Source organism: Heterodontus francisci, chromosome 3, assembly GCF_036365525.1.
Source record: "Heterodontus francisci isolate sHetFra1 chromosome 3, sHetFra1.hap1, whole genome shotgun sequence".
NCBI lineage: Eukaryota > Metazoa > Chordata > Chondrichthyes > Heterodontiformes > Heterodontidae > Heterodontus > Heterodontus francisci.
In genome coordinates, this window is record NC_090373.1 from 197,397,409 (window position 1) to 197,424,798 (window position 27,390).

Below are 27,390 nucleotides of genomic sequence, written 5' to 3' on the forward strand. Positions count from 1 at the left end.
GGGTTTGGACAGAGTAGATAGAAACTGTTCCCAGTCATGGAAGGATCGAGAACGAGAGGGCACACATTTAAAGTATTTGCTAAGAGAAGTGAAAGTGACATGAGGAAAAATGTTTTCACGCAGCGAGTGGTTAAGGTCTGGAATGCACTGCCTGAGAACATGGTGGAGGCAGGTTCAATTGAAGCATTCAAAAGGGAATTAGACAGTTATATGAAAAGGAAGAATGTGCAGGGTTATGGGGAGAAGGCGGGGGATTGGAACTGAGGGAACTGCTCTTTCAGAGAGCCAGTGTGGACACGGTGAGCTAAATGACCTCCTGCACTAACAATTCTGTGATTTTGTGAACTTGAGTATCGTTGAAAATAGAGGCATATTATCGAAGTTTTTTGTCTTGCACTCATCAGGACAATCTGAAAGAATACCAATGTAAGGGAAAACAGCAACTTTATACTGTATGAGAAGAGAGTGCTGATTGGTAGAGGTGTTGCCATGGAGAATGCACCAGTTTATGGTGACTGACCGTTAACTGCCAAGCTTTGTTTGAAATTTAAACCAGGCCGCTTGACTCTGCTCAAGGCATTGCCCTGAGGAATGAACCAGCGAATAGCTATAACTTGTTTTGTTCAGCTGAAACAAGCGCAATGTTTGTACATGTTCTTTCTGTCTGCAAAGAACGGGGCCCTGTGCATTAATATATGTACCTTCCAGTAAACTCAAATGGGCCACACTGCGAGCCTTATTGACAATCTTAAATTGGTTGTCAGCGTAATTCTTAGTACACTGAGGATTGTTTAGCAAATGTTGTCCAATTGCGGAATTACATCTAATGTTGGACTGTTTTGAGTTTTGCAAGTACGGGCTGGTTGGGTACGGCCTGCACCTTGCCTGTTGCGAACAGCGGAAGAGACATGTTGTTTGATATGATCCGCCAGTCTTTGGGACATACGGCCTTTCTACCTAGCATCACACTGGCATTGAAATTCATATATCATATTTCTCATTTGTGTGATAGGCAGGGCGTCTTTTTGGCTTGACGGCAGCATCCTGTTAGTGGCAAATACCACACGTGTTGCTACTGCATAGTAGCAGCTTGAAACAGCTAGCTTCACCTGTTGCTCACATTTTTGGGATACATTACCCTTTCAGGGTAATCTGATGTTGACTGGGCACTTTTCAGGGTCGAAAATGACGGTCTTAGGCCATTCATAAGTTTGCGTGATATACAGCGAGAAATGATCTGATCAGGGTAGCCATTGTCACGCAGGATGTCTTTGATTCACCCTATTTCAGCATCAAACTTGCATGGTGAGCAAATGGCTCGGGCCCTATTTACAAGATTGCCGATGATACCAATCTTATAGCGTGTGGAACTGTAAGAATCCCAATGCTTGTACTGACCAGTGAAGGTAGGTTTGCGGTAGACCATGGTAGCTTCGACAGCATGTCTCTATTTTCAACAATACTCAATTTTTGGGATTGTTGCCCTCGGCTAAATACAGGATTCTAACGGGTAGAATGTTATATATCCAGTTGACTGAGCCAATAGTCAGACGTGAATGTAATGTTTTCCAGTGAACCAACCAGCTCAGTCCAGTGGCTGAAAAAAAACTCAACCGATTTACCACCTATGGGATTGGATTATATTAGGTTAATAAAATTTGATACTTTTCTCTCTCCCTATATATATTACCCCCAAGTTTCTTGCCTCAAATAGAGCATCAGCTTTGGCTGAGAGACCATTCAGGTAATTTACTTTGAGGCCTGGAGGAGGGATGAGGCAATCCCTTTAAACTCTTTCTTCATGACAGATTTTACTACTTTGCATCGTAGGAATACCGTTGCCAACTTTATATTTTTCAAGCAAACATTAACTGAGTCCGATTCTGACAAAAGCACCTTTTAGATTAAAAAGTAAATATCAATCTGTAACTGGCTGTGCTACAATCAGTGGGTTTTTAGACTATCCGATTAATAGCCATCAGAACCAAGGGATGTGGCACAGTACATTTAATGTAATACATGCCTTGTCAGAAAGGTAACTGGATGCCGCACAATGAGACAACAGCAAAATGCTGCAGATGCTGGAAATCTTAAATAAATGCAGAAAATGCTGGAAATATTCAGGTGTGTAGCGAGAGAAACTTTTTTCATTGATTTCTAGGATGTGTAAGTCGCTGGCTAAGCCAGCGTTTATTGCCCATCCCTAATTGCCCATGAGAAGGTGGTGGTGAGCTGCCTTCCTAAACCGCTGCAGTCCTTGGGTGCAGGTATACCAACAGTGCTGTTAGGAATGGAGTTCCAGGGTTTTGACCCATTGACAGTGAAGGAACAGGGATATAGTTCCAAGTAAGGATGGTGTGGGGCTTGGAGGGGAACTTGGAGGTGGTGTTCCCATGCATCTGCCTCCGTTGTCCTTTTAGTTGATAGAGATTTCATGTTTAAAAGGTACAGTCGAAGGAACCTTGGCGAGTTGCTGCAGTGCATCTTTTAGATGGTACACATTACTGCCACAGTGCATTGGTGGTGGAGGGAGTGAATGTTGAAGGTGGTGGATGGGGTGTCAATCAAGCGGGCTACTTTGTCCTGGATGGTGTCGAGCATCTTTAGTGTTGTTGGAGTTGCACCCATCCAAGCAGGTGGAGAGTATTCCATCACACTCCTGACTTGTCCCTTGTGACTCGTCGCAGAATTTCCCACCTCTGACCCGCTCTTGTAGCCACAGCATTTATGTGGCTGGTCCAGTTCAGTTTCTGGTCAGTGGTGACCCTGCCCCCCTCAGGATGTTGATAGTGGGGGATTCAGTGATGGTAATGCCATTGAACATCAAGGGGAGATGGTTAGATTCTCTCTTGTTTGAGATGGTCATTGCCTGGCACTGTGTGACACGAATGTTGCTTGCCACTTATCAGCCCAAGCCCGCATGTTGTCCAGGTCTTGCTGCATATGGACATGGGCTGCTTCTTATCTGAGGAGTCGCGCATGGTGCTGAACATTGTGCAATCATCAGTGAACATCCCCACTTCTGACCTTATGATGGAGGGAAGGTCATTGATAAAGCAGTTGAAGATGGTTGAGCCGAGGATGCTACCCTGAGGAACTCCTGCAGTGATATCCTGGGACTGAGATGACTGACCTCCAGCAAGCACAACCATGACTCCAACCAGTGGAGAATTTTCCCCTGATTCCCTTTGACTCCTGTTTTGTTAGGGCTCCTTGATGTCATACTCTGTTAAATGCTGCCTTGATGTCAAGGGCAGTCACTCTGTCCTCACCTCTGGAGTTCAGCTCTTTTGTCCATGTTTGGACCAAGGCTGTAATGAGGTCAGGAGCTGAGTGGTCCTTGCAGAACCCAAACTGAGCGTCAGTGAGCAGTTTATTGCTGAGCAAATGCTGCTTGATAGCATTGTCGACGACCCCTTCCATCACTGTGCTGCTGATTGGGAGTAGACTGATAGGACGGTAATTGGCTGGGTTGGATTTGTTCTGCTTTTTGTGCACTGAATTAATGTTTCAGGTCTGTGACCTTTTATCAGAACTCAGTCCTGTTTGTGGATTTTGGGAAGGAGGTAGAAGTGAGCTGTACGGGGTTGAGGGACAATGAGGTTGAAGGCTCTGGAGGGAAGATCTCCAGAGGAGATGAGGTAAGTGACAGCCCTTGATGTTCGGTGGTGGAGTCATGGTCCGGGGGAGGTAGCAGGAAGTGTCAGAGAGTTGGCGTTCAGCTTCTGCTTGGTAGAGGTTGGTATGCCAGATAACAATGGCACCACCCTTGTCAGCAGGTTTGAAGATGATGTTGGGGTTGGACCTGAGAGAACAGAGTGCTGCAAGTTCAGAGGGTTAGTGTGCGTGAGAGGAGCAGAGAAATTGAGAGAGCTGATTGCTCGCTAACAGTTCTCAATGAAAAGATCTAGCGAGGGTATGAGGCCAGAGGGAGGTGTCCAAGTGGAGGGAGAATACTGGAGATGGGTAAAAAGGTCCACTGGGGAATGGGGGTGGGGTTGAAGAGACTGCTGGACAATGAAGTGAGCACAGAGGTGAAGGCGACAGATGAAGAGTCCAGCGTCATGCCAAGCTCAAAATTCATTCAGATGGGGGCATAAGAGGATGAAGCTGAGGCCTTTGCTGAGAACAGATCGTTAAGAGTCATAGAGGGGAAGGTCAGAGGGTATCGTGAATACACAGCAAAGGGTGAGATTCGAAGAAGGGATGGGATCAGAGGGAAGGGAAGGGGAAGAAGGATCCGGTTGGTACCCATGAGTTGTTGAAGCTTGTGATCCTTCACACCTGCAAGGAAGATAAAGTTTTTTGTTAAAGTGTTGAAGAAGTGAAGGATGAAATGAAACTGTAGCCCAGGATAGCTTTGAGATCGTGAGTAGGTGCTGATGAAGAGAGAAATAAGAGTCTGCATGTGGCGGCACATGGCATTGACAGTGAATCTTAGGATGTGGCGAGAACAGTGGTTTGAGGAATTCTGACTATCTCGGAGATTATCTGTAATCGTGGGTCAATCTGAAATACAGAGGGTGGAATTTCAGTTGGAATGCATGTGGAATAAGTCGGAACTGGAGATGGTAGCTAAGGAAGGAGATGTGGCTCGAAAGTGAGTTTTGATAGATACCTGATCAAACACAAGAAGGGAATAGAAAGCAATGAAGGTGAACAAGGTAAAAGAGACAAATGGAAATCCCGTCAGAGAGAACAGAACTTGTTCAAGGCGGCATTCCTGAAAGAGAAGTAGCAGTGAATTAAATACAAATACAAAAGCAAAATATTATAGATACTGGAAATCTGAAATAAAAACAGAAAATGCTGGACTTAGCATGTCAGGCAGCATCTGTGGAGAAAGAAGCAGAGTTGTCGTTTCAGCTTTGTTACTTTTTGTCAACAGCTCCACAATGAGAGTTTGTTTCGAGGTACTTGCTGTCAGCTTGTATAATCTGGTAGTGTAACACTCCAAATGATGAATCACATACCCAAAGATTTGTTACCTTTCTGTGGAATGACGATATCTCTGTCCTGAATTGATTCTACTGTCTTGTTCACAGGGTTATGGTCTGTTTGGACCCTGCATTGTGTTGGTCGTCACCTACAATGTTCATCTCCATTCCCTTTTCTATCTGCTGTGGCTGATCATTGGAGGACTGTCCACACTCAGGATGGTAGGACATTTTTCTCTCTTTCGTTGGTAACTGTGCACAGGAAACCATTGAGTTGTGGTCTTAATATTACAAAACGCATGTAGAGGCACTGGAGAAGGTGCAAAAAAGACTTGAGAATGTCATCATAGAGACAGCACTGAAACAGGCTCTTCGGCCTGATCTGTGCCGACCAGCAACCACCCATTTGTACTAATCCTACATTAACCCCATATTCCCTACTACATCCCCAATTCTCTCAATTCTCCTACCACCTACCTACCACCAATTTACAATGGCCAATTTACCTATCAATCTGCAAGTCTTTGGCTGTGGGAGGAAACCGGAGCACCCGGCGGAAACCGACGCAATCACAGGGTGAACTTGCAAACTCCACACAGGCAGTACCCAGAACTGAACCCGGGTCGCTGGAGCTGTGAGGCTGCGGTACTAACCACTGTGCCGCCCGAATGATACCAGAATTTGAGAGGTTATACCTGTCAGGAAAGTTGAATAGCCTGGGGCATCTTGAAAAGAGAAGGCTGAAGAGTGACCTAATAAAGGTCTTTAAAATCGTAAAGGGGTTCAGTAGGGTATCCATAGCGAAGATGTTTCTACTTGTGGGGGAATCTAAAATTAGCAGTCATATGTACAAGATCAGGGTTGTCCAACTTTTTCACATATGGGGCCATATTACAATATTTGTCTTGCATCGGAGGCCAGGAAGAGAATTCTGAAAGATAAAGGCATTAAAAATTTATTTTAATAATCAAAACAACAAAGCAAATGTGCATTTGTGTGATGAAGCGTTAAATGAGAAGATTAATTTATTGACTTACTTTCTCAACACTTTGTTGGCACTGATTTAATGAGATACCTAGCATTTTTTTTGCTTGCACAAGTAGTCAATGTTTTCCAGCACGCCTGTAGCCCCTCTCTGACAGTTGCTGCGAACTGGAGCGCTTAGCTTTTAAAATCTGTGTCAGTTTCACGGCTGGCTTTTAAAAACAAATGGGAACTTGCCGCATAATCCCCAAATTGTCCGAAGTTCAGAAACCGCTGTTCCCACTCCAAGCACCTACCAGCTGTGAAACTAATAATTTATTTGCTGAAACTAATTAAAGGGAACTAGGAATCAAACCTGAAAACTTCTGTGTGGCTTGTATTGCAGCATTTATTGCACATTTACTCACTGAGCTACGGATGTTAACTCACTGGGGGGATTTCTTGTAGTTCAGCAGTGCAATGCGCTTAGCGGCTTTGACAGGTTCCAGCTCTTCAATGTGAGATTGAAACCAGTCTGCATTCCGCTTCACACGTTTGCCATAGGTGGTCGTTGCTGAGTCGTAGATGGCGTCTCTGATGTAGGCCCACTTGGTCTCTGCATCCCCTGTAGGAGTGTTTTGAAGGGTTTTTTCAAGTGAATTTAGAAACTTACGTAACAGCTGTGGATGAGAAATTCTGCTAGTGTTGATGCGCGGGCGGCCCTTCTGCTTGGGGTGATGCAGCTTCTTTGGTTTGAGACTAACCTTGCTGCACACCAGGGAGTGGTCGGCGTCGCAGTCCGCACTGTGGAAGCTGCGTGTGATTTGAATGCCGTTTAAAGAGGCTCGCCGTGTGACGATGAGGTCTAGCTGGTGCCAACGACGTGATCTTGGGTACCTCCAAGAAACCTGGTGACAGGGTTTAGTGTGAAAGAATGAGTTGGTGATGCAGAGGTTATGACGGGGACACAACTCAAGCAGTTTCTGTCCATTCTCATTCATCCTACCAATGCCATAGTGCCCAAGGCAGGAGGGCCATGAGTCATGGTCAGCCCCAACCCTGGCATTAAAGTCCCCCAGCAGGAATAGGTGTTCGGTGTTGGGGATGCTACTAATTATATTATGGAGTTCCTCGAAGAACTGGTCTTTAGCTTCAGGTGGGGAGCAGAGTGTTGGAGCATAGATGCTGAGTAGGTGTACTAGACCAGAGGCGGTGAGCAGTTGGATGGACAGTATGCGTTCTGAGCCATTTGAGGGTGGCTCTAACATGCTGAGCAAAGAATTTCTGATGGCGAAGCCCACTCCATGCTGTCTTGGTGCTTCAGGATCCCTACCCTGCCAGAAGAAGGTGTAGTCTTGCTCTCTTAGAGATCCGCTCGCAGGGAGGCGTGTCTCCTGAAGTGCTGCAATGTCCACATTGAGTCGACTGAGCACGTTGTTAATGATGGCGGTCTTCCGAGAATCGTTGATTTGTGTGAGGCCTTCCAACAGGCCAAGACATATAGTTCTGATGTTGCAGCTTGCAAAACGAAGGGCTGGTACCTTCTTTCCTTTTTTGGTCGTGCTGTTTGGTGCGGTGTTACAGTCCACTTGTCGGGCAATGAGCCTGAGCTCCAAGCACCCATTGAAGCAGGTGGACTGTGGCGGGACAGAATCTTACTGACCGGGGGCTGCCCGGTTTGAGGCGGGCAGTAGCTGTCCAGTGAGAAGCGATGACCTCTCCCACCGACAAAGGCAACCCGTGGCGCCCAATCTCTACGCCAATTGAGCTGGACTTATAACCCGTAACTGCTGCCTTCCGTGTTGATTTGGTCGCTGTGAGGCGACAATGGAGTGACCTCTCCAGGGCACATGCCTGGGCGGATGTATGGAGGTTGTTGGTTGCCCAAGCGTCAAAACCCCCCTCTCGGCCTTCCTGGTGGGGTCCAAAGGAGTGCCGAGCACGACGTTTGGCACCGGTATGGCTGCAGGAACTGCCGGAAACATGCCAAAGGTGACACATGACCGCCTACGGGGTTCCACTCCAGATTTTCTGTTAGGGTTTACTCCCTTAGCCTTGGTCTCTCCCGAGACACCCACAAGGCAGTGGGGTTGTTAGGGCCCCTACACCGGGGTAGGTGGATGCCGGGGGAAGGGGGTGCGAGGGGGGTGAGCCGGGGGGGCGGAGGGGGTGCAGGTAATAAAACATTTCATCAGCTCCCACCATTGTCCCTTTTACAATGATGTACTGCTACTGGGATCCGGGAGCCGAGCCGGAGTTGTGGGGAAGGTTTGTGTGGAAACAGCGCGGAGTCGCCGAGTGAGTGGGAGCCACTGCCGGGACCATGTGGCCGCTCTTCCTTCTGATTGCCGCCGTGGACGGGCTCCCCGAACACAGTCATCCGTAGCACTTAAAGCAGCCAGAAGCACTGCACAAAGAACAGCCAGGCGCTGCGCAAATGACTACTGGCAACACCTATGCAGTCATATTCAGATAGCCTCTGACACCGGAAATATCAGAGGAATGTATGATGGCATTAAGAGAGCTTTTGGGCCAACCGTCGAATCTAAATCAGGGGACACAATCACTGACCAACACAAGCAAATGGACTGCTGGGTGGAGCACTACCTAGAACTGTACTCCAGAGAAAATGTTGTCACTGAGACCGCCCTCAATGCAGCCCAGTCTCTGCCAGTCATGGATGAGCTGGACGCACAGCCAACAAAATCGGAACTCAGTAATGCCATTGATTCTCTAGTCAGCGGAAAAGCCCCTGGGAAGGACTGCATTACCCCTGAAATCAAGAGTGCCAAGCCTGCTATACTTTCAGCACTGTATGAACTGCTTTGCCTGTGCTGGGACGAGGGAGCAGTACCACAGGACATGCGCGATGCCAATATCATCACCCTCTATGAAGAACAAGGGTGACCACGGTGACTGCAACAACTACCGTGGAATCTCCCTGCTCAGCACAGTGGGGAAAGTCTTCGCTCGAGTCGCTTTAAACAGGCTCCAGAAGCTGGCTGAGCGTGTCTACCCTGAGGCACAGTGTGGCTTTCGAGCAGAGAGATCCACCATTGACATGCTCTTCTCCCTTCGTCAGATACAGGAGAAATGCCGCGAACAGATGCCCCTCTACGTTGCTTTCATTGATCTCACCAAAGCCTTTGACCTCGTCAGCAGACGTAGTCTCTTCAGACTACTAGAAAAGATTGAATGCCCACCAAAGCTACTAAGTATCATCACCTCATTCCATGATCATATGAAAGGCACAATCCAGCATAGCGGCACCTCATCAGACCCCTTTCCTATCCTGAGTGTTGTGAAACAGGGCTGTGTTCTCGCACCTACACTGTTTGGGATCTTCTCCCTGCTGCTCTCACATGCGTTCAAGTAAGTACGGAAAGTCCTCATCAGGGAGCTCCTCTTTGCTGACGATGCTGCATTAACATCTCACACTGAACAGTGTCTGCAGAGACTCAGACAGGATTGCGGCTGCCTGCACCGAATTTGGCCTAACCATCAGCCTCAAGAAAACTAACATCATGGGACAGGACATCAGAAATGCCCCATCCATATATATCGGTGACCACACTCTGGAAGTGGTTCAAGGGTTCACCTACCTAGGCTCAACTATCACCAGTAACCTGTGTCTCGATGCAGAATTCAACAAGCGCATGGGGAAGGCTTCCTTGCTATGTCCAGACTGGCCAAGAGAGTGTGGGAAAATGGCGCACTGACACGGAACACAAATATCATGTATCATGCCTGTGTCCTCAGTACCTCGCTCTACGGCAGCGAGGCCTGGACAACGTACGTTGGCCAAGAGCAATGTCTCAATTCATTCCATCTTTGCTGCCTCCGGAGAATCCTTGGCATCAGGTGGCAGGACCATATCTCCAACACAGAAGTCCTCGAGGCAGCCAACATCCCCAGCTTATACACACTACTGACTCAGCGGCGCTTGAGATGGCTTGGCCATGTGAGCCGCATGGAAGATAGCAGGATCCCCAAGGACACATTGTACAGTGAACTCGTCACTGGTATCAGACCCACCGGCCGTCCATGTCTCTGCTTTAAAGACGTCTTTAAAGCGGAGACATGAAGTTCTGTGACATTGATCACAAGTCGTGGGAGTCAGTTGCCAGCGATCGCCAGAGCTGGCGGGCAACCATAAAGGCGGGGCTAAAGCATGACTAGTCGAAGAGACTTGGCAGTTGGCAGGAAAAAAGCCAGAAGTGCAAGGAGAGAGCCAACTGTGTAACAGCCCCGACAACCAATTTTATCTGCAGCACCTGTGGAAGAGTCTGTCACTGTAGAATTGGCTTTTATAGCCACTCCAGGCACTGCTACACAAACCACTGACCACCTCCAGGCGCTTACCCATTGTCTCTCGAGACAAGGAGGCCAAAGAATATACTCACTGAGCAATGGGGAGCCATATCTTAATCTCTCTTTGTCAGAAATAGGTATGTTTAGAGGAAATGTTGTTTAATGCATTGCTATTTTGAATTGCCAGTAAAAACAAAAGCTTGCTAATGTGTTACTTGCATTGTGCTCTGAATCTCTCTTTTACAGGTCGCAGTGATGCTCTCCCGTACAGTCGGACAAACTCAGCGACTCACTGTCTGTGGGATGCTTGCTGCCCTGCACATGGTCTTCCTGCTCTACCTGCACTTTGCCTATCACAGGATTGTAGAAGGTACAGAAAAATACCTGAAAGTGAGCAGACTAAGTGGCTGTACCCTGCAGTGTTAATGCACTTACTTTAATGTCAGCTGGTCCTATCTGAGGGAGGCATTGACTGCCACTTCCCGGCAGTGGGGAGAAAATTAGATTCTGAGTCAGTCTGTATTTTCCTCATTTATGTCAAATTGCTTGCAGATAGATCAGGAATTCTGTATGGCGCTTGGGAATCAGAAACGTAATTAGGCAGGGGTGAACAAAGTGGAAGAAAGCTGTTTAGGAATCAAGACCAATGATTTACGGTGAATGAGTAAAAAACTATTAAGATATTGAGATTCCGGAGTCTTACTGAGGATCATAGTCTGCTTCTCCCATTTTTCCATGAAAAGCCCAAATTATTTGCTTTTGTTTAGACTCTTATGCGTTGCTGATTATTGCCTTACTCCACAGCATAAGGTGGATAATAGGATGAATTAACATGGGCTACTTTAACACATTTGTTGGCGCGACTGTAATACTGAACTTGAGAACCAGTTGCCTGTTGACATTGCAGCCAGGAAGCTGTAATTGTGCAGTAGCTTCACAGTAAGAAGAAAACGTAAACTAAAATGGATGCAAGAATAATGTGTTTTTTTTTATTCATACATGGGATGTGGGCGTCGCTGGCTAGGCCAGCATTTATTGCCCATCCCTAATTTCCCTTGAGAAAGTGGTGGTGAGCTGCCTTCTTGAACCACTGCAGACCATGTGGGGTAGGTATACCCACAGTGCTGTTAGGAAGGCAGTTCCAAGATTTTGACCCAGCAACAGTGAAGGAACGACGATATAGTTCCAAGTCAGGATGGTGTGTGGCTTGGAGGGGAACTTGCAGGTGGTGGTGTTCCCATGCATTTGCTGCCCTTGTCCTTCTAGTTGGTAGAGGTCGTGGGTTTGGAAGGTGCTGTCGAAGGAGCCTTGATACATTGCTGCAGTGCATCTTGTAGATGGTACACACTGCTGCCACTGTGCATCGGTGGTGGAGGGAGTGAATGTTTGTCGATAGTGTGCCAGTCCAACGGGCTGCTTTGTCCTGGATGGTGTCGAGCTTCTTGAGTGTTGTTGGAGCTGCACTCATCCAGGCCAGTGGACACTCTTGACTTATGCCTTGTCGAGGCTTTGGGGAGTCAGGAGGTGAGTTACTTGCCTCAGGATTCCTAGCCTCTGACCTGCTCTTGTAGCCATAGTATTTATATGGCTACTCCAGTTCAGTTTCTGGTCAGTGGTAGCCCCTAGGATGTTGATAGTGGGGGATTCAGCAATGGTAATGCCATTGAATGTCAAGGGGAGATGGTTAGATTCTCTCTTGTTGGAGATGGTCATTGCCTGGCACTTGTGTGGCGCGAATGTTACTTGCCACTTATCAGCCCAAGCCTGGATATTGTCCAGGTCTTGCTGCATTTCTACAGGGACTGCTTCAGTATCTGAGGAGTCACGAATGGTGCTGAACATTGTGCAATCAGCGAACATCCCCACTTCTGACCTTATGATTGAAGGAAGGTCATTGATGAAGCAGCTGAAGATGGTTGGGCCTAGGACAATACCCTGAGGAACTCCTGCAGTGATGTCCTGGAGCTCAAATGATTGACCTCCAACAGCCACAACCATAACCATCTTCCTTTGCGCTGGGTATGACTCCAACCAGCAGAGGGTTTCTCTCTGATTCCCATTGACTCCAGTTTTGCTGGGGCTCCTTGATGCCATACTCGGTCAAATGCTGCCCAGCTGTCAAGGGCAGTCACTCTCACCTCACCTGCAATTTCCACTCTCGCCACCAACCCCTTTGGTTATCCTGCCTTGAAGATAGACTTGTGCTGGGATTTGGCCCTGCAGGTGGTAACTGCTCGTGTTTGATCCTCAACTGAGTGTGGAAATTTTGCAATTGTAGCACCTAAATTCCCAACGCTCTTGAGATCAGCTAATTCAGCATAGCCTAGGGATTGAATCTGGGATCTTCCTACTAAGTGGCTCATTTTTACAAGATTCATTTACTGACAAATCCACTGGAGGATTTTTAGAAGTAATTTTTCTGCCTTTCCTTCTAACTGTGCTGTGCCTTGTTGTGATTAAGTTATAGTATTTTCAGTAACTCTAATCCAGTGGTTGATTTGAGAGAAATTGTGGCTGTGTTTGATATCCTGAAGTGATCGCGAGGTATAAAACTCTTCAAAATTCTTTGCCTCTTTTTTTAAACAGGTATCCTGGATACCTTGGAGGGACCCAATGCAGGGCCAGTGAGATTTCCTCGGGACATACCGGAACTTTCTATCACTTTGCTGAACAGCACAGTGAAGCCGATCGGAGCCAGCCTGCAGATGCATTCACTATGAATTATCTTTGATTCTTTCTTCCTTGCCTCAACTCCCCATGGAGACATTGTGTATGGACCAGGCTGGGTGTAATGTATCGCAAGGAAAGGCTCACACTCTCCTGTACGCTGCTTTAACAGCAGTTTCTAGTCTTTAGATAAACTATTTCATTGTGGTGATATGGGCTGTCAATTCCAGCCCCACATCTCAACTGATCAACACAATCTGTACATAATTGAGCTGTACTTTTTAAAGATTATATGTGTGTATGTTTAAGATCTGATAGTATTTATTTGTATTTTCTCAATGCTTGGATTGGTTGCTGTACAGTTCTTGGCTGACTGTAAATCACATTCTGCATCTTTTTATTCAGGGTTTCAGTTTGAAAAAACATAATCCAGTGACCTCCCTTAGAAACATAATCCAATGTGGTCTGCATTGGCTCAGAAGTCAAGACTATGTCTCAGAGCCAGATTGTGCTTTTAGTTGATCTCAGCTAAGGTGCTACAATTGTGCTTAGCTAGGAAGAGAGAATTGCTGAGGATTCTCACTCCTGTCTGCTACCCAAGAACCTGCATTGGACACAGATAAAGATAGGAGCATTGTAGTCTGTTAGCCTGCTGATGCTCTGTGTTGAGGGTCACGCATAACTGATAACTGCTTGGATGAGGCACCGAAAGATGGAGCTAGGGAACCTCTTCACCAGGGAGTCAGTGCCCTTGGGGAAAGGGAGAAAATTTAGAATGTAGTGAATTGGTGTAAATTACATGCAACTTGTGTTAAGCTGGTCGCTGGATAGGACAGTGCTGCTGTTCTTGGTCACTACTTGTTTTAGTCTGTTCTCACTTTCAGATGAGATGTTAAACTGAGGCTCTCTCTTCCCTCTCAAGTGGACGTAAAAGGTCCCACAGTACTATTTTGAAGACGAGCGGAGGAGTTCTGGTGTCCTGGCCAATATTTATCCCTCAACCAACATTACTGAAACAGCTTACATGATCATTTATTTCTTTGCTGTTTATGGGACCTTGCTGTGCACAAATCAGCTGCTAAGTTTCTAACATTACATTGAATGAAATGCTTTTGTTATAAACACCTTTGGGACATCCTGAGATCGTGAAAGGTGCTATATAAATTCAAGCCTTTTTCCTACTTGCATAACATTTTTAGTCTAAATTTTGCTGTATGCTTTGGGCATGGAAATGGACTGATAGCAAACTTAACCATAATATAAAATTTGGTACAATTTAAAATGCAGCCTTTTCAGGTATGACTGCTCTGGTGTAGAGATCAGCAGAATCCATTTCAGAACTTCACCTCAATTAAGAGGAACTTACTTTCATACTAATACTATCATGATCCTGCAATCTGCCCCTACTTCCCCGATTGCTAGTGTGAGTCTCTACCTGTGTGCCCTTTGCTGGTAATAGATCTTTATTTCTGCTCCCTGTTCCCCCGTTGCTGCTATAGTTCTCTATCTGTTTGCTAATCTCCCCCATTGCTGTATAGATCTTGTATTAATACCTATCATTAAATGGGAAATGGCGGGAGAAGCGGAAGATTGAAACATGTTACCTTGAAATAACAAGTTATTAAAAGTTATTGAATTGTAAAGTTGAGAGGTTTGAATTGAAGTGGGCTTGTTACTGCTGTGTATCCCAACACCCAATATATCTTGTACCTTTGCGTTCAATCAATCCTGGGTGGTAGAAGGGACAGGATGTTTGGGTGAAAACATTAACCAAGTGGTTAATTCTGTGATGTGTAACAGAAGGAGAAGCAACATTGATTTATTCTTTTTTGAGGTGATTACAGAACTGGTCCTTATACAATCAGTATATGATTGGGTAATGCTGCTTCACAATACATTAAGTTTATCAGTTGCCTTTATAAAGTTACTTGGGTCACCAATCCCTTTTAACAGATTTACTGTCAGGTTATGTCCTTTTTGTTTTAGACCTGATACTAGCTCCTCTACTGTAATGGTTTAGTCTGTGAAGGCTCAATCTGAACTATCCTTGGGGTCCCAGTTTAAATCCTGTGCCCTCTTGATCTGAATGCTAAAGCCAGTTGTCTTCAGCCTGTTGCATTTGAAGATAATACAAAAACAGGGACAGCAGTAAGGACGGAGGATACAATTAAAGATTCATAGCACTATTTAGCAATTGGGCAGACAAATGAAATTTAATACTATTGAAAGTTGAATTTTTTTTAAATGATTAATTTTAATTTGGCAGAAGGTGATTTTGAAAGGGACTTGGAATAAATGACCTCGTCCCTTTCAAACAATGGGCAAAACAAATGGCATTTTGGGCTGTATAAACAGAAAAATGGACCTGCTTAGATTTTATAATGCACTGGTGTTTAGTTTTGATCATGGTATAAAAAGGGTTAACATATTCTGGGAGAGCCTGCAGACAATGCTTGCAGATTACAACATTCCTACAACAGTGACTACATTTCAAAAGTACTTTTTTATATTCATTCACAGGATGCGAACGTTGCAGGCAAGAACATAATTGTCCTGGAGGAGGTGGTGGTGAGCGGCATTCTTGGCAACTGAGTGGCATGTAAGGCCAGTTAGGAGTCAACCACATTGTAGTGGAATTTCATTGGCTATAAAGTGCTTTGGGATGTCCTGAGGTCATGAAAGGCACAATATAAATGGAAGTTTTTTTTTAACAGATGAACTATGAGGAATAGAATCGAATCATAAAATGGTTACAGCAACGAAGGGACCATTTGGCTTATCATGTCCATTCTGGCTCTCTACAACAGCAACTCCCATTGCCCTTTCTCCATAGGCCTGTAAATGGTCTCTCTTCAGGTGTTTATCCAATTCTCTTTTGAACGCCATGATTGAATGTGCCTCCACCACATTCTCGGGTAGTATATTTCAGATCCTAACCACTTGCTATGTAAAAAAAAAAAATGTTTCTTCATGTCACTGTTGCTGCTTTTGCCAATGACTTTAAATCGGTGTCCTCTTCTTGACCTTTCCACCAAAAGGGACATTGTTTATCTAGACCCCTCATGATTTTGAATACCTCAAAGAAAGAAGTCCAGTTGAACCAAGATTTTCAGAAAAGGAGACATGGGTATAAAAACAGAAAATTCTGGAAATACTCGGCAGGCTAGGCAGTATCTGTGGAGAGAGAAACAGAATTAACGTTTTGGCTCAATGACCTTTTATCAGAACTGGTAGAAGTTAGAGATGTAATAGGTTTTGAGTGTATGGAACGGGGAAATTGAGAAGAACAAAAGGGATGGTCTGTGATGGGGTGGAACAAGGTAGAAGAGACAAATGGAAATCCCATCAGCGAGAAGAGCAGAAGTTCTTCAAAGTGAGGATTCCTGGAAGAGAAGTGGCAATTAATTAAACAATACAAAAGCAAAATACTGTGGATGCTGGAAATCTGAGACATGGCTATGAATTGGTAACAGTAAGTTCAGGGTTAAAGGCTGGAAGCAATTCTGTACAAGTAATACTGGGAAAGGTTTTCTGGGTAGGTTCGAGGAAAAACATTGGAATCAATTGAATAGTGTGTGCAAGAATTGTAGATTCTATGCAGGATGAGTTACGTAGCCTTTCTCATTCATACTTTGTGAACCCAAAGCGTACTGTGGTTAATGGGGGAACCTCTGAGGGGTATCAAATTCTGCATGGAATTGTCTATGGTATGTTGAAAGTATACTAATATTAGGTGGTGATTGATTACGAAGAGAAACTTTAGGATCTTGCAACTTCGAACTGTGACCAGAGCCTTCAGCTCTAATCCCGCATTGTCACTGGGTCAAAGTCCTGGATTTCTCTACCTAACAGTATTATGCAAGTCCCATCACCACTTCAAGGGCAACTAGGGATGAGCAATAACAGCTTGCCAACAATTCCAACATCTCAACAGTTATTCGCAAGAAACTTTGTTACCAACCGAGTGGCTAAAATGTGGAGCATGCTACCACAAGGAGTAGTTGAGGTAAATAGCACAGATGCATTTACGGGGAAACCAGATAAATGCAAGGGAGAAAGAATATGCTGATATGGTTAGATGAAGTGGGAGGAGGCTCATGTGAAGTGCAGACACCAACATAGACCAGTTGGACTGAATGACTTGTTTCTGTGCTGTGAATTCTATGTAACTGTTAACAGAAAAGTGTGATCTAAATTGTAAGATTTGCAGACAAGAATTAAGCCCTATGCCAGATTTGTCTCTGCTAAACCTGAATATTACTTGAGTAACTCAGACTAATAGAAACAGATGACATCAGTTTGCATTAATAAAAAGCTAATTTAAAATATTTGGGGGAAAAAGTTTCCTCAGTGATAAGTATTTGAAATAATCATCTGGGCAAGGTTGCAACGGTCAAACTATTACAAATGCAGAATGCAGTTGGATGCGAGGTTAGGTGTCTAGACAGCTGAGCTTGATGTGACGTGTTTTATTGCATCCCTGGTTCTTTAGCTGATCTCAGTCAGGGCAGTAGCAATTGGCCTCAGCATTCCTGAGTGAGGGAAGGGTGAAATCACTCCTGGTCAGTAGGCATTGACCCCTCCTAATTCAGTATGTGGGGGGAAATATGTTGGCCGAGTAGCTGTCATTCCCTCCACTGTCGAATGTTACAAAAGTACTCTGTCCTGGGGATCAGGCAGAAATACCATCAGGCCTATACCATGAATCAGTGTGTTCAGCAGAGGAAGGAGGTGCAGAGAGGACCTGTGTAAGTGGTGGTGACATAAAAACAAGAAATGCTGGAAATACTCAGCAGGTCTGGCAGCATCTATGGAGAGAGAAGCAGAGTTAACGTTTCAGGTCAGAGGCCCTTCATCAGAATTGGCAAAGGTTAGAAATGTAATAGGTTTTAAGCAAATAGAGCGGAGGTGGGGCAAGAGATAACAAAAGGCAAGGTTTAAGTGGTGATGAAACCGGGTACAAGTATCTGTTACTCCATAGTGCTGTACCATATGACATTTAGAGGAAGATTCATATCTTTTCCCCGTGTGTTTATTCTCAACCAGGCCCGCAACAGGTGAGAAACATGCACACCCAGCATTGCTCACAAGGACATGCGCGTGCACAAGAAGTGTCTCAGCTGGGGAGTTTATGGGAGACCGAAAGAAAGATTAGCACCAGTGCAAACTGGAAGGTGAAGTTTTTAAAAGAAAATCCAGGTGTATGATTTCCTGTGGCAAGAAAAGGGTTTCTATATCAACTCAAAAGAACTCTTAACAATTAAATGCCTTTTAACTTTTAAAATGCATTTGCTATCGAGTGTCCTTTAGAGGTTCCTTAAGTGTTTAATGACAAATATTTAGAACTGTAGAAAATTCAAGAATTTTCTTTCCCCAAAAAGGTTTATTCTCTCAATACACTACTGTTACTACGCCTTCACCTGGCCTTACCATAACAGGTTTTAATTTTAAACATGCCATGTTTTAGTTCCCCCTTGGTGCATCCTTGTTCACCGCTTTCCAATTATAAGGCAAAGAAACGAGCACAAACAGGGTTTCTTAGGTTTAAAGAAGAAATGTTGAAATCTATTAAAATTGTTGGCCACTAGCCTTAGGAGTTCAGACTTCCTAGCCTTGCCACATACAGTGATCCCACACTGCTCAGCCATTTTTCTCAACTCCTCCATGGACAGTACTTTTAACTTATCCCAAGTTACTTCACCTTGTCTTGGAGAGCTACTAGCTTCAGTTGCAGACATGTAGTATTCAAGCACGCACAACCACAAGATAACCTGTACTGAAATCTTGCTCTTTTTTTGATTGGGAGCAATTTGGCTTCCCACTTCCAATTTCTCTCATTTGTCTGTGGGTCAATCCCGGACGTGCCCCCAAATTTCTGTTACGACCAGGTGAGAAAGGTGTCTAGGGGTCACTCAGCCTTCACCTGGCCTTACCATAACAGTGTTTAATTTTAAACATGCCATGTTTTAGTTTCCCCCTTGGTGAGTCCTTGTTCACTGCTCTCCAAATATAAGGCAAAGAAACCAGTGCAAACGGGCTTTCTTAGGTTTAAAGAAGAAAAGTTGAAATTTATTAAACTTAGACTCTAATTTGGTTAACGCCTACGGATACACGACGTGTCCACGCTAGCATACATACTTGATACACACATGCAAGGAGACAGAAAAGAGCAAGAAGAAGGAAAATAAAGTGGAAAAGCTTGAGGCAATATCTGAAGAGTTTTTGTTACGGTACTTTGATCTCACTGTGGAATCCTTGATTGTAGGTAGATTTTGCTTTTCATTGGGACCCAGTATTCTTCTTAAACTTGTTCACTGTAGGAGACTTTTCTGTCTTGGGGTTCATGTATCTTCAGTGGAGTCAGAGGCTTGTGAGAAAGAGATGGGAGCAGACAGTGAGGAGAGATCTCGGTCCAGGAGAATTCTGCTTTTTGCCAAAACTGTGTACAAATTCAAAAAACTCAGGTTGCCCAGCAGGTTAGTCATATAACTAGCTGCAGCGACCACATCGGTTTGTGTATTCGGCCATCTTAGCAGTCAACCTGGAACGTGAGCTCCCCCACCTTCAATGTCTGGTGATCAAAAGTCCATTGTGAATTGAATGTGTCAGGGAATGGCTGCTTTATCCTTCCAAACACTGTCTGTTAATATGCAAATGTCTTTCCAGCAATGGCTGATCTGTTTAACAAGTCCTTTCTTCACTCCAGTAACAGTTTAAAATCAATGTTCATGACAAAATTCATGTGCCTCAGGCTTGATATGTGGGGGCCTAGCATGACAACTAGCAATAGTAATCTTACTAAATTTTTTTTACAGATATCCCACTCTGATTGTTTATAACTTGCATTTAAATAGCACCTTTAACATAGTAAAACGTCCCAAGGCGCTTCACAGGAGTATTAACAAATAAAATTTGACATCAAGCTGCATAAGGGAAGATTCAGGCAGATGATCAAAAGATTGGTCAAAGAAGTTGGTTTCAAAGAACATCTTAAAGGAGGAAAAATGTGGAGAGGTTGAGGGAGGGAATTCCACAGCTTAGGGCCAAGGCAAATGAAAGCACACCCGTCAATAGTGGAGTGAGTTGGGATGCAGGCAGCGGAGGTTTAGAGAGGATGCACTATGGGAAGCTGGCCAGGAGAGAGTTGGATTAGCTAAGTCTAGATGTAACAAAGACATGAATGAGGGTTCCAGAAGCAGGTGAGCTAAAGCAGGAACGGGGTCAAGTGATGTTAGAGGTGGATATTGGTGGTCTTAGTGAAGGTGCAGATATGTTGCCTAAAGCTCATCTCGGGGTCAAATAGGACTCTAAGGTTGTAAATAGTTTGGTTCAGCCTCAGACAGTTGCCAGGGAGAGGGATGGAGTTGGTAGCTAGGGAACAGAGTCTGTGGTGGGTACCGATGATGATGGTTTGATCTTTCAAATATTTAGTTGGAAGAAAAATTCTGCTTTTCCAAAACTGGATGTTAGACAAGCAGTCTGACAATTTAGAGACAGTGGAGGGGTCGAGATAGGTGGTGGTGAGGTAGAGCTGGGTGTCATCAATGTACAAATGGAACCTAACATTATGATTTCAGATGATATTGCCAAGGGGCAGCATGTAGAAGAGAAATAGGATGGGGCCATGGGTAGATTCTTGGGAGAGACACCAGAGGTAGCAATGTGGGAGCAGGAAGGGAAGCCATTGCAGATGATTCTCTGGCTCTGAATGGATAGATAAGAATGGAACCACGTGAGTGCAGTGTCACCTAGATGGACAGCAGAAGAGAAGCGTTGGAGGAGGATGGTGTGATCAACCAAGTCAAAGGCTTCAGATGGGTCGAGAAGAACGAGGAGGGATATTTTACCAGCATCGCACTCACCTGGGATGTCATTGAAGACTCTGAGAAGAGCTGTTTTGGTATTGTGGCATGGGTGGAAATCTGATTGGAGGGATGTTTAGAGCAGGGGTGTCCATTCTGCACCCCCACCTTCCTCTGAGCATTGGCAATTCAATCCAGTCTGTCAAGTCTTATTTTCTGGTTTGTGCTGTTTGAATTTGAGGCCCCAGAGGTTTGGGAAGGGCTGTACTTAGTATTATTGTCTCAGTTGTGGATCAACTTTAAATCCAAACACCACAATATGTTGGCATTAACAGCTTGCGATATCCTCAAACAAATGGATGAGAAAGACAACAGATCTTTTAAACATTGCTCCTTGCAAGGCTCTGTAGGACACAGTATCAAGAAAACATGCTATGCTGAATGAGGACTTTTTAATTCATCGGTTAGAAACCTGCATTAAACTCTTAAAAAGGAAAGCTGAGATTCTACATTTACTTTGAAAAAAGCCAGCAGCCAAGATGGCCAGCACATTCCAGGACATTTAATGTCTAACAAGGCTCCCGTCAGGACAATGGCTTGGATAGCTGAGTAGATTATCCAGTACTACTCTCATTAGTGGGACATTCAAAGCCATTTTGAAGCATTGATTATTGGAGACATACCTCCAGGGGTAAACTCTGACACTACAACCTGAGAGAGATTTGGCTTTTAGACTTTGGACCTCATTTTAAGAAAAAGGTATTGAGAGAACCATGTGACAGTCTCCCCAGGCTGTGTAAAACTTGGAGTTTTGTTACACATAGCAGATAAGCTTTAAGTGCTAACCAGGCAGGACCCCAGTGGGGCTATGTGTGTCTTTCTTTTTCTCCAGATATACTGCAAGTTTTGAAAGCTGTCTGCGACTGCAGAACATCCAAGTCTACCATTGCTACAGACAGAGACCCAGGGGAAAAAAGCCACCTACATCACTGTCTCCAAGAAAGACTAGAACCAGGTGGGCCAGCTGCAAAGTGCACTTCTATCAACCAGAGATTTCAAGATCACGAATTCAGATGGAAGATAACTGAATTACCAGACCCCATAGGCTGCATATTATTTTTACTTGTTCTGAACTCTAATCCAACCCAAACTATTGTTCATAACTCTGTAACCTATTTGTGTGTGTGCAATTCTTGTGTGTGTGTGAAAGTTGTAGCATAGTTTTATTACTTTACTTAGATCAGGTTTAGATTTTTAAGTACAATAAACTAACCTTTTTCTTGTTTAAACTCAAGAAAACCTGTCTGATTGCTTCTTTTATGATCACAATTAAGGTGAAGGATTAAACACTCACTGAATTGGTAAGCACATCCACTATTTAAAAAGGAGTAAACACTGTTATGGTCAAACAAGGAGAAGGACAAGAGGGGAGCCTTGCAACCCCTCCTCACCTGATCGTAACAACTGCATGTAACCTATGAAGACAAAAGCTTGGATGCACCTGCTATTGAGGCTAAACCTGATGGATATAGAAATACTGCCAATTGTAACTTCATTTCCATTTCCTATTCAGTTCCTGTCTTTTTAGTTAGGGAATTCATGCACAGGGTTCCCTGGTGGCTGCATGAGTAAGTACATCATGTGCTATGGTACTCAGTGACACACAGTCGGAAGGGCCCAGCTCCACACTCAAAAAGCTGAAATCAGCTGGAGGAAGGATGATGGTGCTACAGTTAACCTCAAGGTGCTGCGTTTGAGGTCAAGGGAAGTAGAGAGATTAGCCAGGGTTCCTCTGGTGAGCCCCACCCCAATTTGTGAGATTGGATTGGACCTGGTTGTGAAGCAACAACAACTAATATTTATATAGTGCCTTTCACACAGTAAAACATGCCAAGGCACTTCACAAGAACGATAAATAATCAACATTCTGACATTGAGTCACATAGGGAAATATTAGCACTGATGACCAAAAGCATGGTCAGAGGCAGGTTTTAAAGAGCATCTTAAAGAGGGAAAGGTGTGGTCATTCCTGTCATGTAGGGAAACACAGTAACCAATTTACGTACAGCAAGGTCCCACAAACAGCAATGAAATAAATGACCAGAAAATCTGTTTTTCGATTGATGGTGGTTGAAGGATAAATATTGGCCAAGACACCAGGAGAACTCCCTTGTTCTTCCAAATAATGCTATGGGACCTCCTTTATCATTCACCCGAGAGAACAAATGGGGCCTTAATTTAACATCTCAACTGAAAGATGGCACCTTCAACAGTGAAGCACTCCCCTCAGTTGTGAGCTGGAGAGTCAGCCAGTATTAGGTGCTCTAGTCTATTCTTCTTTCTTTCTTTTGGGCCTCCTTATCTCGAGAGACAATGGATACGCGCCTGGAGGTGGTCAGTGGTTTGTGAAGCAGCGCCTGGAGTGGCTATAAAGGCCAATTCTGGAGTGACAGGCTCTTCCACAGGTGCTGCAGAGAAATTTGTTTGTTGGGGCTGTTGCACAGTTGGCTCTCCCCTTGCGCCTCTGTCTTTTTTCCTGCCAACTACTAAGTCTCTTCGACTCGCCACAATTTAGCCCTGTCTTTATGGCTGCCCGCCAGCTCTGGCGAATGCTGGCAACTGACTCCCACGACTTGTGATCAATGTCACACGATTTCATGTCGCGTTTGCAGACGTCTTTATAACGGAGACATGGACGGCCGGTGGGTCTGATACCAGTGGCGAGCTCGCTGTACAATGTGTCTTTGGGGATCCTGCCATCTAGTCTATGGAGTAGGACTTAAACCCACGATCTTCAAGGGTCAAGAGACAGACGAGTGCTCCCACTGAGCCACACCTGACACCTTGGTGGTGATTCTGTTGATTCAACAAAAGTTTGAATTTTATATAGTGCTTTTAACGTAGAAAGACATCCCAAGGTGTTTCACAGGACCATAATCAGACAAAAATTGATGCCCACCCAAAGAAGGAGACATTAGATGGTGTAATCAAATGCCGGGCCAAGATGTGGGTTTTAAGGCCGGGGAGGCTGAGGTTTGGGGAAGAATTCCTGAGCTTAGGGCCCAGATGACTGAAGGCACGGCTGCCAATGGTGCAGTGAAGGAAAGGGGGATGGTGCACAGGGGACCAGAATTAGAGGATTGCAGAGATCTCAGAAGCTTGTGGGATTGGAAGAGGTTACAGAGATAGGGAGAGGTGCGGCCATGGAGGAAATTGAATACAAAGTAGTAATTTTAAATTTTAGGCATTGGTGGAACCGAGAACCAAAGTTGGTCATTGAGCACAAGAGTGATGGGTGAAGAGAATTTGGTGAAGGATATGAGAGGGGCTGCAGAGTTTTATATGAGCTCAAGTTTATGTGGGTGTAGAATAGGAGGCCATTGAGAGAGCATTGAAATTGTTGAATCTGGTAGTTACAGATTAGGGTTTCAGATGGGTTAAGGCAGGAATGTTGTGTCATTGTTATGGCAGTGAAAGTAGGCCTTTGTGATGGAGAAGATATGGCAGTCAGAAGCTGAGTTTGAGGTCAAATAGGATGCTGAGTTTGTGAACAGTTGACTTCAACCTGAGACAACAACAGCGTGCATTTATATAGCACCTTTCAAGTATTAAAACTGAACAGAGAGGGGGATGTAATCTGTGCCAAGTTAGTGGTGCAGATGAGAGCAGGAAATTGCAGAGGGGTATAGACAGATTAAGTGAATGGGTAAAACGATGGCAGATGGAATTCAATGTGGGCAAATGTGAGGTCATCCACTTTGGACTTAAGAAGGATAAATTGGAATATTTTCTAAATGGTGAGAAACTCGGAACTGTAGAGGAGCAAAGAGATTTGTGAGTCCAAGTACACAAATCATTTAAACCTAGCAGACATGTACCAAAAGTAATCAATAAAGTCAGGAGGCATGGGATAGTGGGGAATGTGGCCAGTTGGATTAAGAATTGGCTAACTGATAGAAGGCAGAGAGTGGTCTTAGATGGTAAATACTCAGCCTGGAGCCCAGTTACCAGTGGCGTGCCACAGGGATCAGTTCTGGGTCCTCTCCTGTTTGTGATTTTTATTAACGACTTGGATGAGGAAGTCGAAGGGTGGGTCAGTAAATTTGCAGATGATACAAAGGTTGGTGGAGTTGTGGATACCGAGGAGGGCTATTGTCGTCTGCAAAGGGACTTGGATAGGTTGCAGTGCTGGGCTGAAAAGTGGCAGATGGAGTTTAACCCTGAAAAGTGTGAGGTCGTCCATTTTGGAAGGACAAACACGAATGCAAAATACTGGGTTAACGGTAGGGTTCTTGGGCATGTGGAGGAGCAGAGAGACCTTGGGGTCTATGTGCATAGATCGTTGAAAGTTGCAACTCAAGTGGATAGGGCTGTGAAGAAGGCATATGGGGTGTTAGCGTTCATTAGCAGAGGGATTGAATTTAAGAGCCGTGAGGTGATGATGCAGCTGTACAGGACCTTGGTAAGGCCTCATTTGGAGTACTGTGTGCAGTTCTGGTCGCCTCATTTTAGGAAGGATGTGGAAGCCTTGGAGAGGGTGCAGAGGAGATTTACCAGGATGTTGCCTGGAATGGAGAATAAGTCTTACGAGGAAAGGCTGAACATTCTAGGCCTCTTCTCATTAGAACGGAGAAGGATGAGGGGTGACATGATAGAGGTTTATAAGATGATCAGGGGAATAGATAGGGTAGACAGTCAGAAACTTTTTCCCCGGGTGGAGCAAAGCGTTACAAGGGGTCATAAATTTAAGGTGAAGGGTGGGAGATATAAGGGGGATGTCAGGGGAAGGTTCTTTACCCAGAGAGTGGTCGGGGCATGGAATGCCTTGCCTGGGGAAGTTGTTGAGTCAGAAACTTTAGGGACTTTCAAACGGCTTTTAGATAGGTATATGGATAAAGGAGAATGATGGGGTATAGATTAAATTGTCCTTGACAGAGGACAAAGGATCGGCACAACATCGTGGGCCGAAGGGCCTGTTCTGTGCTGTATTTTCTATGTTCTATGTTCTATAATAAGGCGAATGGAATGTTGCTTTTTATCTCAAGAAACTTGGTGAGACCCCAGAAAAGAAAAAAGAAAGACTTGCATTTATAGAACATCTTTCACAACCACCTGTTCCTTCAAAGCACTTTACAGCCTATGAAGTGCTTGCCATGTGTCTAATCAAGGTTTGATGCATCTGAAGACCAACTTCCATCCCTTTGCATTCTTGGTCTCGTGAGATAAAGCTCAACATTCCATTTACCTCATTGAACTACTCCCATCTGCAATATTGTGTTCAATTTTGGCTATTGCAACTCAGGAAGGGTATATTGGCCTTGGAGGGGTGCAGCACAGATTCACCAGAATGATACCAGGACTCAGAGAGTTTAAATTATGAGGTTGCAGAAATTTGGCATATGGTATGGAAGATTTGGTGATCTGATCAATGTTTAAAATGGTAAAAGGATTTTGATGGGGTAGATACAGACAAGCTATTTTGTCAGTTGGGAAATCAAAAAAAGAGGGGACATAATCTTAAAATTAGAGTTAGGCCATTCAGGAGTGAAAACATGAAACACTTTTTCACACAAAGGCGAGAGATGTTTAAGGAGAAATTTCAGGTACCAGCCAGGCACATTTCAACAAGATGGAAAGGCTGGGTAACCAAAGCCAGGGCTCCTTGGATGACAAGGAAGATGGGGAATATCATGAAATAAAAAATGAGGGTGAATTCTTCAACAAGAACCAGGCCAAATACAATTTGGGAGAAGAAGTGAAGAGGGAAATAAGACTGGCAAAGAGAATATGAGAATAGAATGGCAGTTAACATAAAAAGTAACCCAAAAATCTTCTACCAGCATGTAAGATAAGAAATAGAAGCAGACGTAGGCCATTGAGCCCTTTGAGCCTGCTCCGCCATTCAATGAGATCATAGCTGATCTTCTACTCGGCACAGTGGCGCAGTGGTTAGCACCGCAGCCTCACAGCTCCAGTGACCCGGGTTCAATTCTGGGTATTGCCTGTGTGGAGTTTGCAAGTTCTCCCTGTGACCGCGTGGGTTTTCCCCGGGTGCTCCGGTTTCCTCCCACTGCCAAAGACTTGCAGGTGATAGGTAAATTGGCCATTATAAATTGCCCCTAGTGTAGGTAGGTGGTAGGGAATATGGGATTACTGTAGGGTTAGTATAAATGGGTGGTTCTTGGTCGGCACAGACTCGGTGGGCCGAAGGGCCTGTTTCAGTGCTGTATCTCTAAACAAAAAATAAATAAAATAAAATCAGTGGTAAGGCTTTATAAACAATAATCAGGGGGAAAAAATTAATGGGCTCTTGGAGAGGTTTGAGCTAATTAAGGAGAGCCAGCACGGATCATGCTTGACTAATTGATTTTTTGATGAAGTAACAGAAGGTTGATGAAGGGAATGCAGTGAATGTTGTCCATATGGATTTTAAGAAAGCGTTTGACAAAGTACCACATGAAAGGCAGGTTAACAAAATTGAGGCCTTTGGAATAGGAGAGTCAGTGTCAGCTTGGATGAAAAATTGGCTTAAGAACAGAAAACAGTGAATCGTAGTAAATGGTTGCTTTTCAGACTGAAGGAAGGTAGACAGTGATGTTCTTCAAGGGTCAGTACTGGGACCACTGCTTTTTTATTTATATAAATGACTTGGATATTGGAATACAAAGTAAAGTTTCAAAATTTGCCTATGATACCAAACTTGGAGGTGT

General features: G+C 44.6%; 1 protein-coding gene across 1 annotated transcript in view; it reads left to right on the forward strand.

Annotated features, from left to right (window-relative positions):
• The window catches only part of yipf3 (Yip1 domain family, member 3), a 38,760-nt gene extending 24,236 nt beyond the window's left edge, over positions 1–14,524 (forward strand). The window contains exons 7-9 of the mRNA XM_068028125.1: positions 5,046–5,159; positions 10,458–10,581; positions 12,798–14,524. Of these exons, the coding sequence (XP_067884226.1) occupies positions 5,046–5,159; positions 10,458–10,581; positions 12,798–12,931 (372 nt within the window). The 3' untranslated portion in view covers positions 12,932–14,524. The remainder of the gene's footprint in view (positions 1–5,045; positions 5,160–10,457; positions 10,582–12,797) is intronic.
• The last annotated feature ends 12,866 nt before the right edge of the window (positions 14,525–27,390 follow it).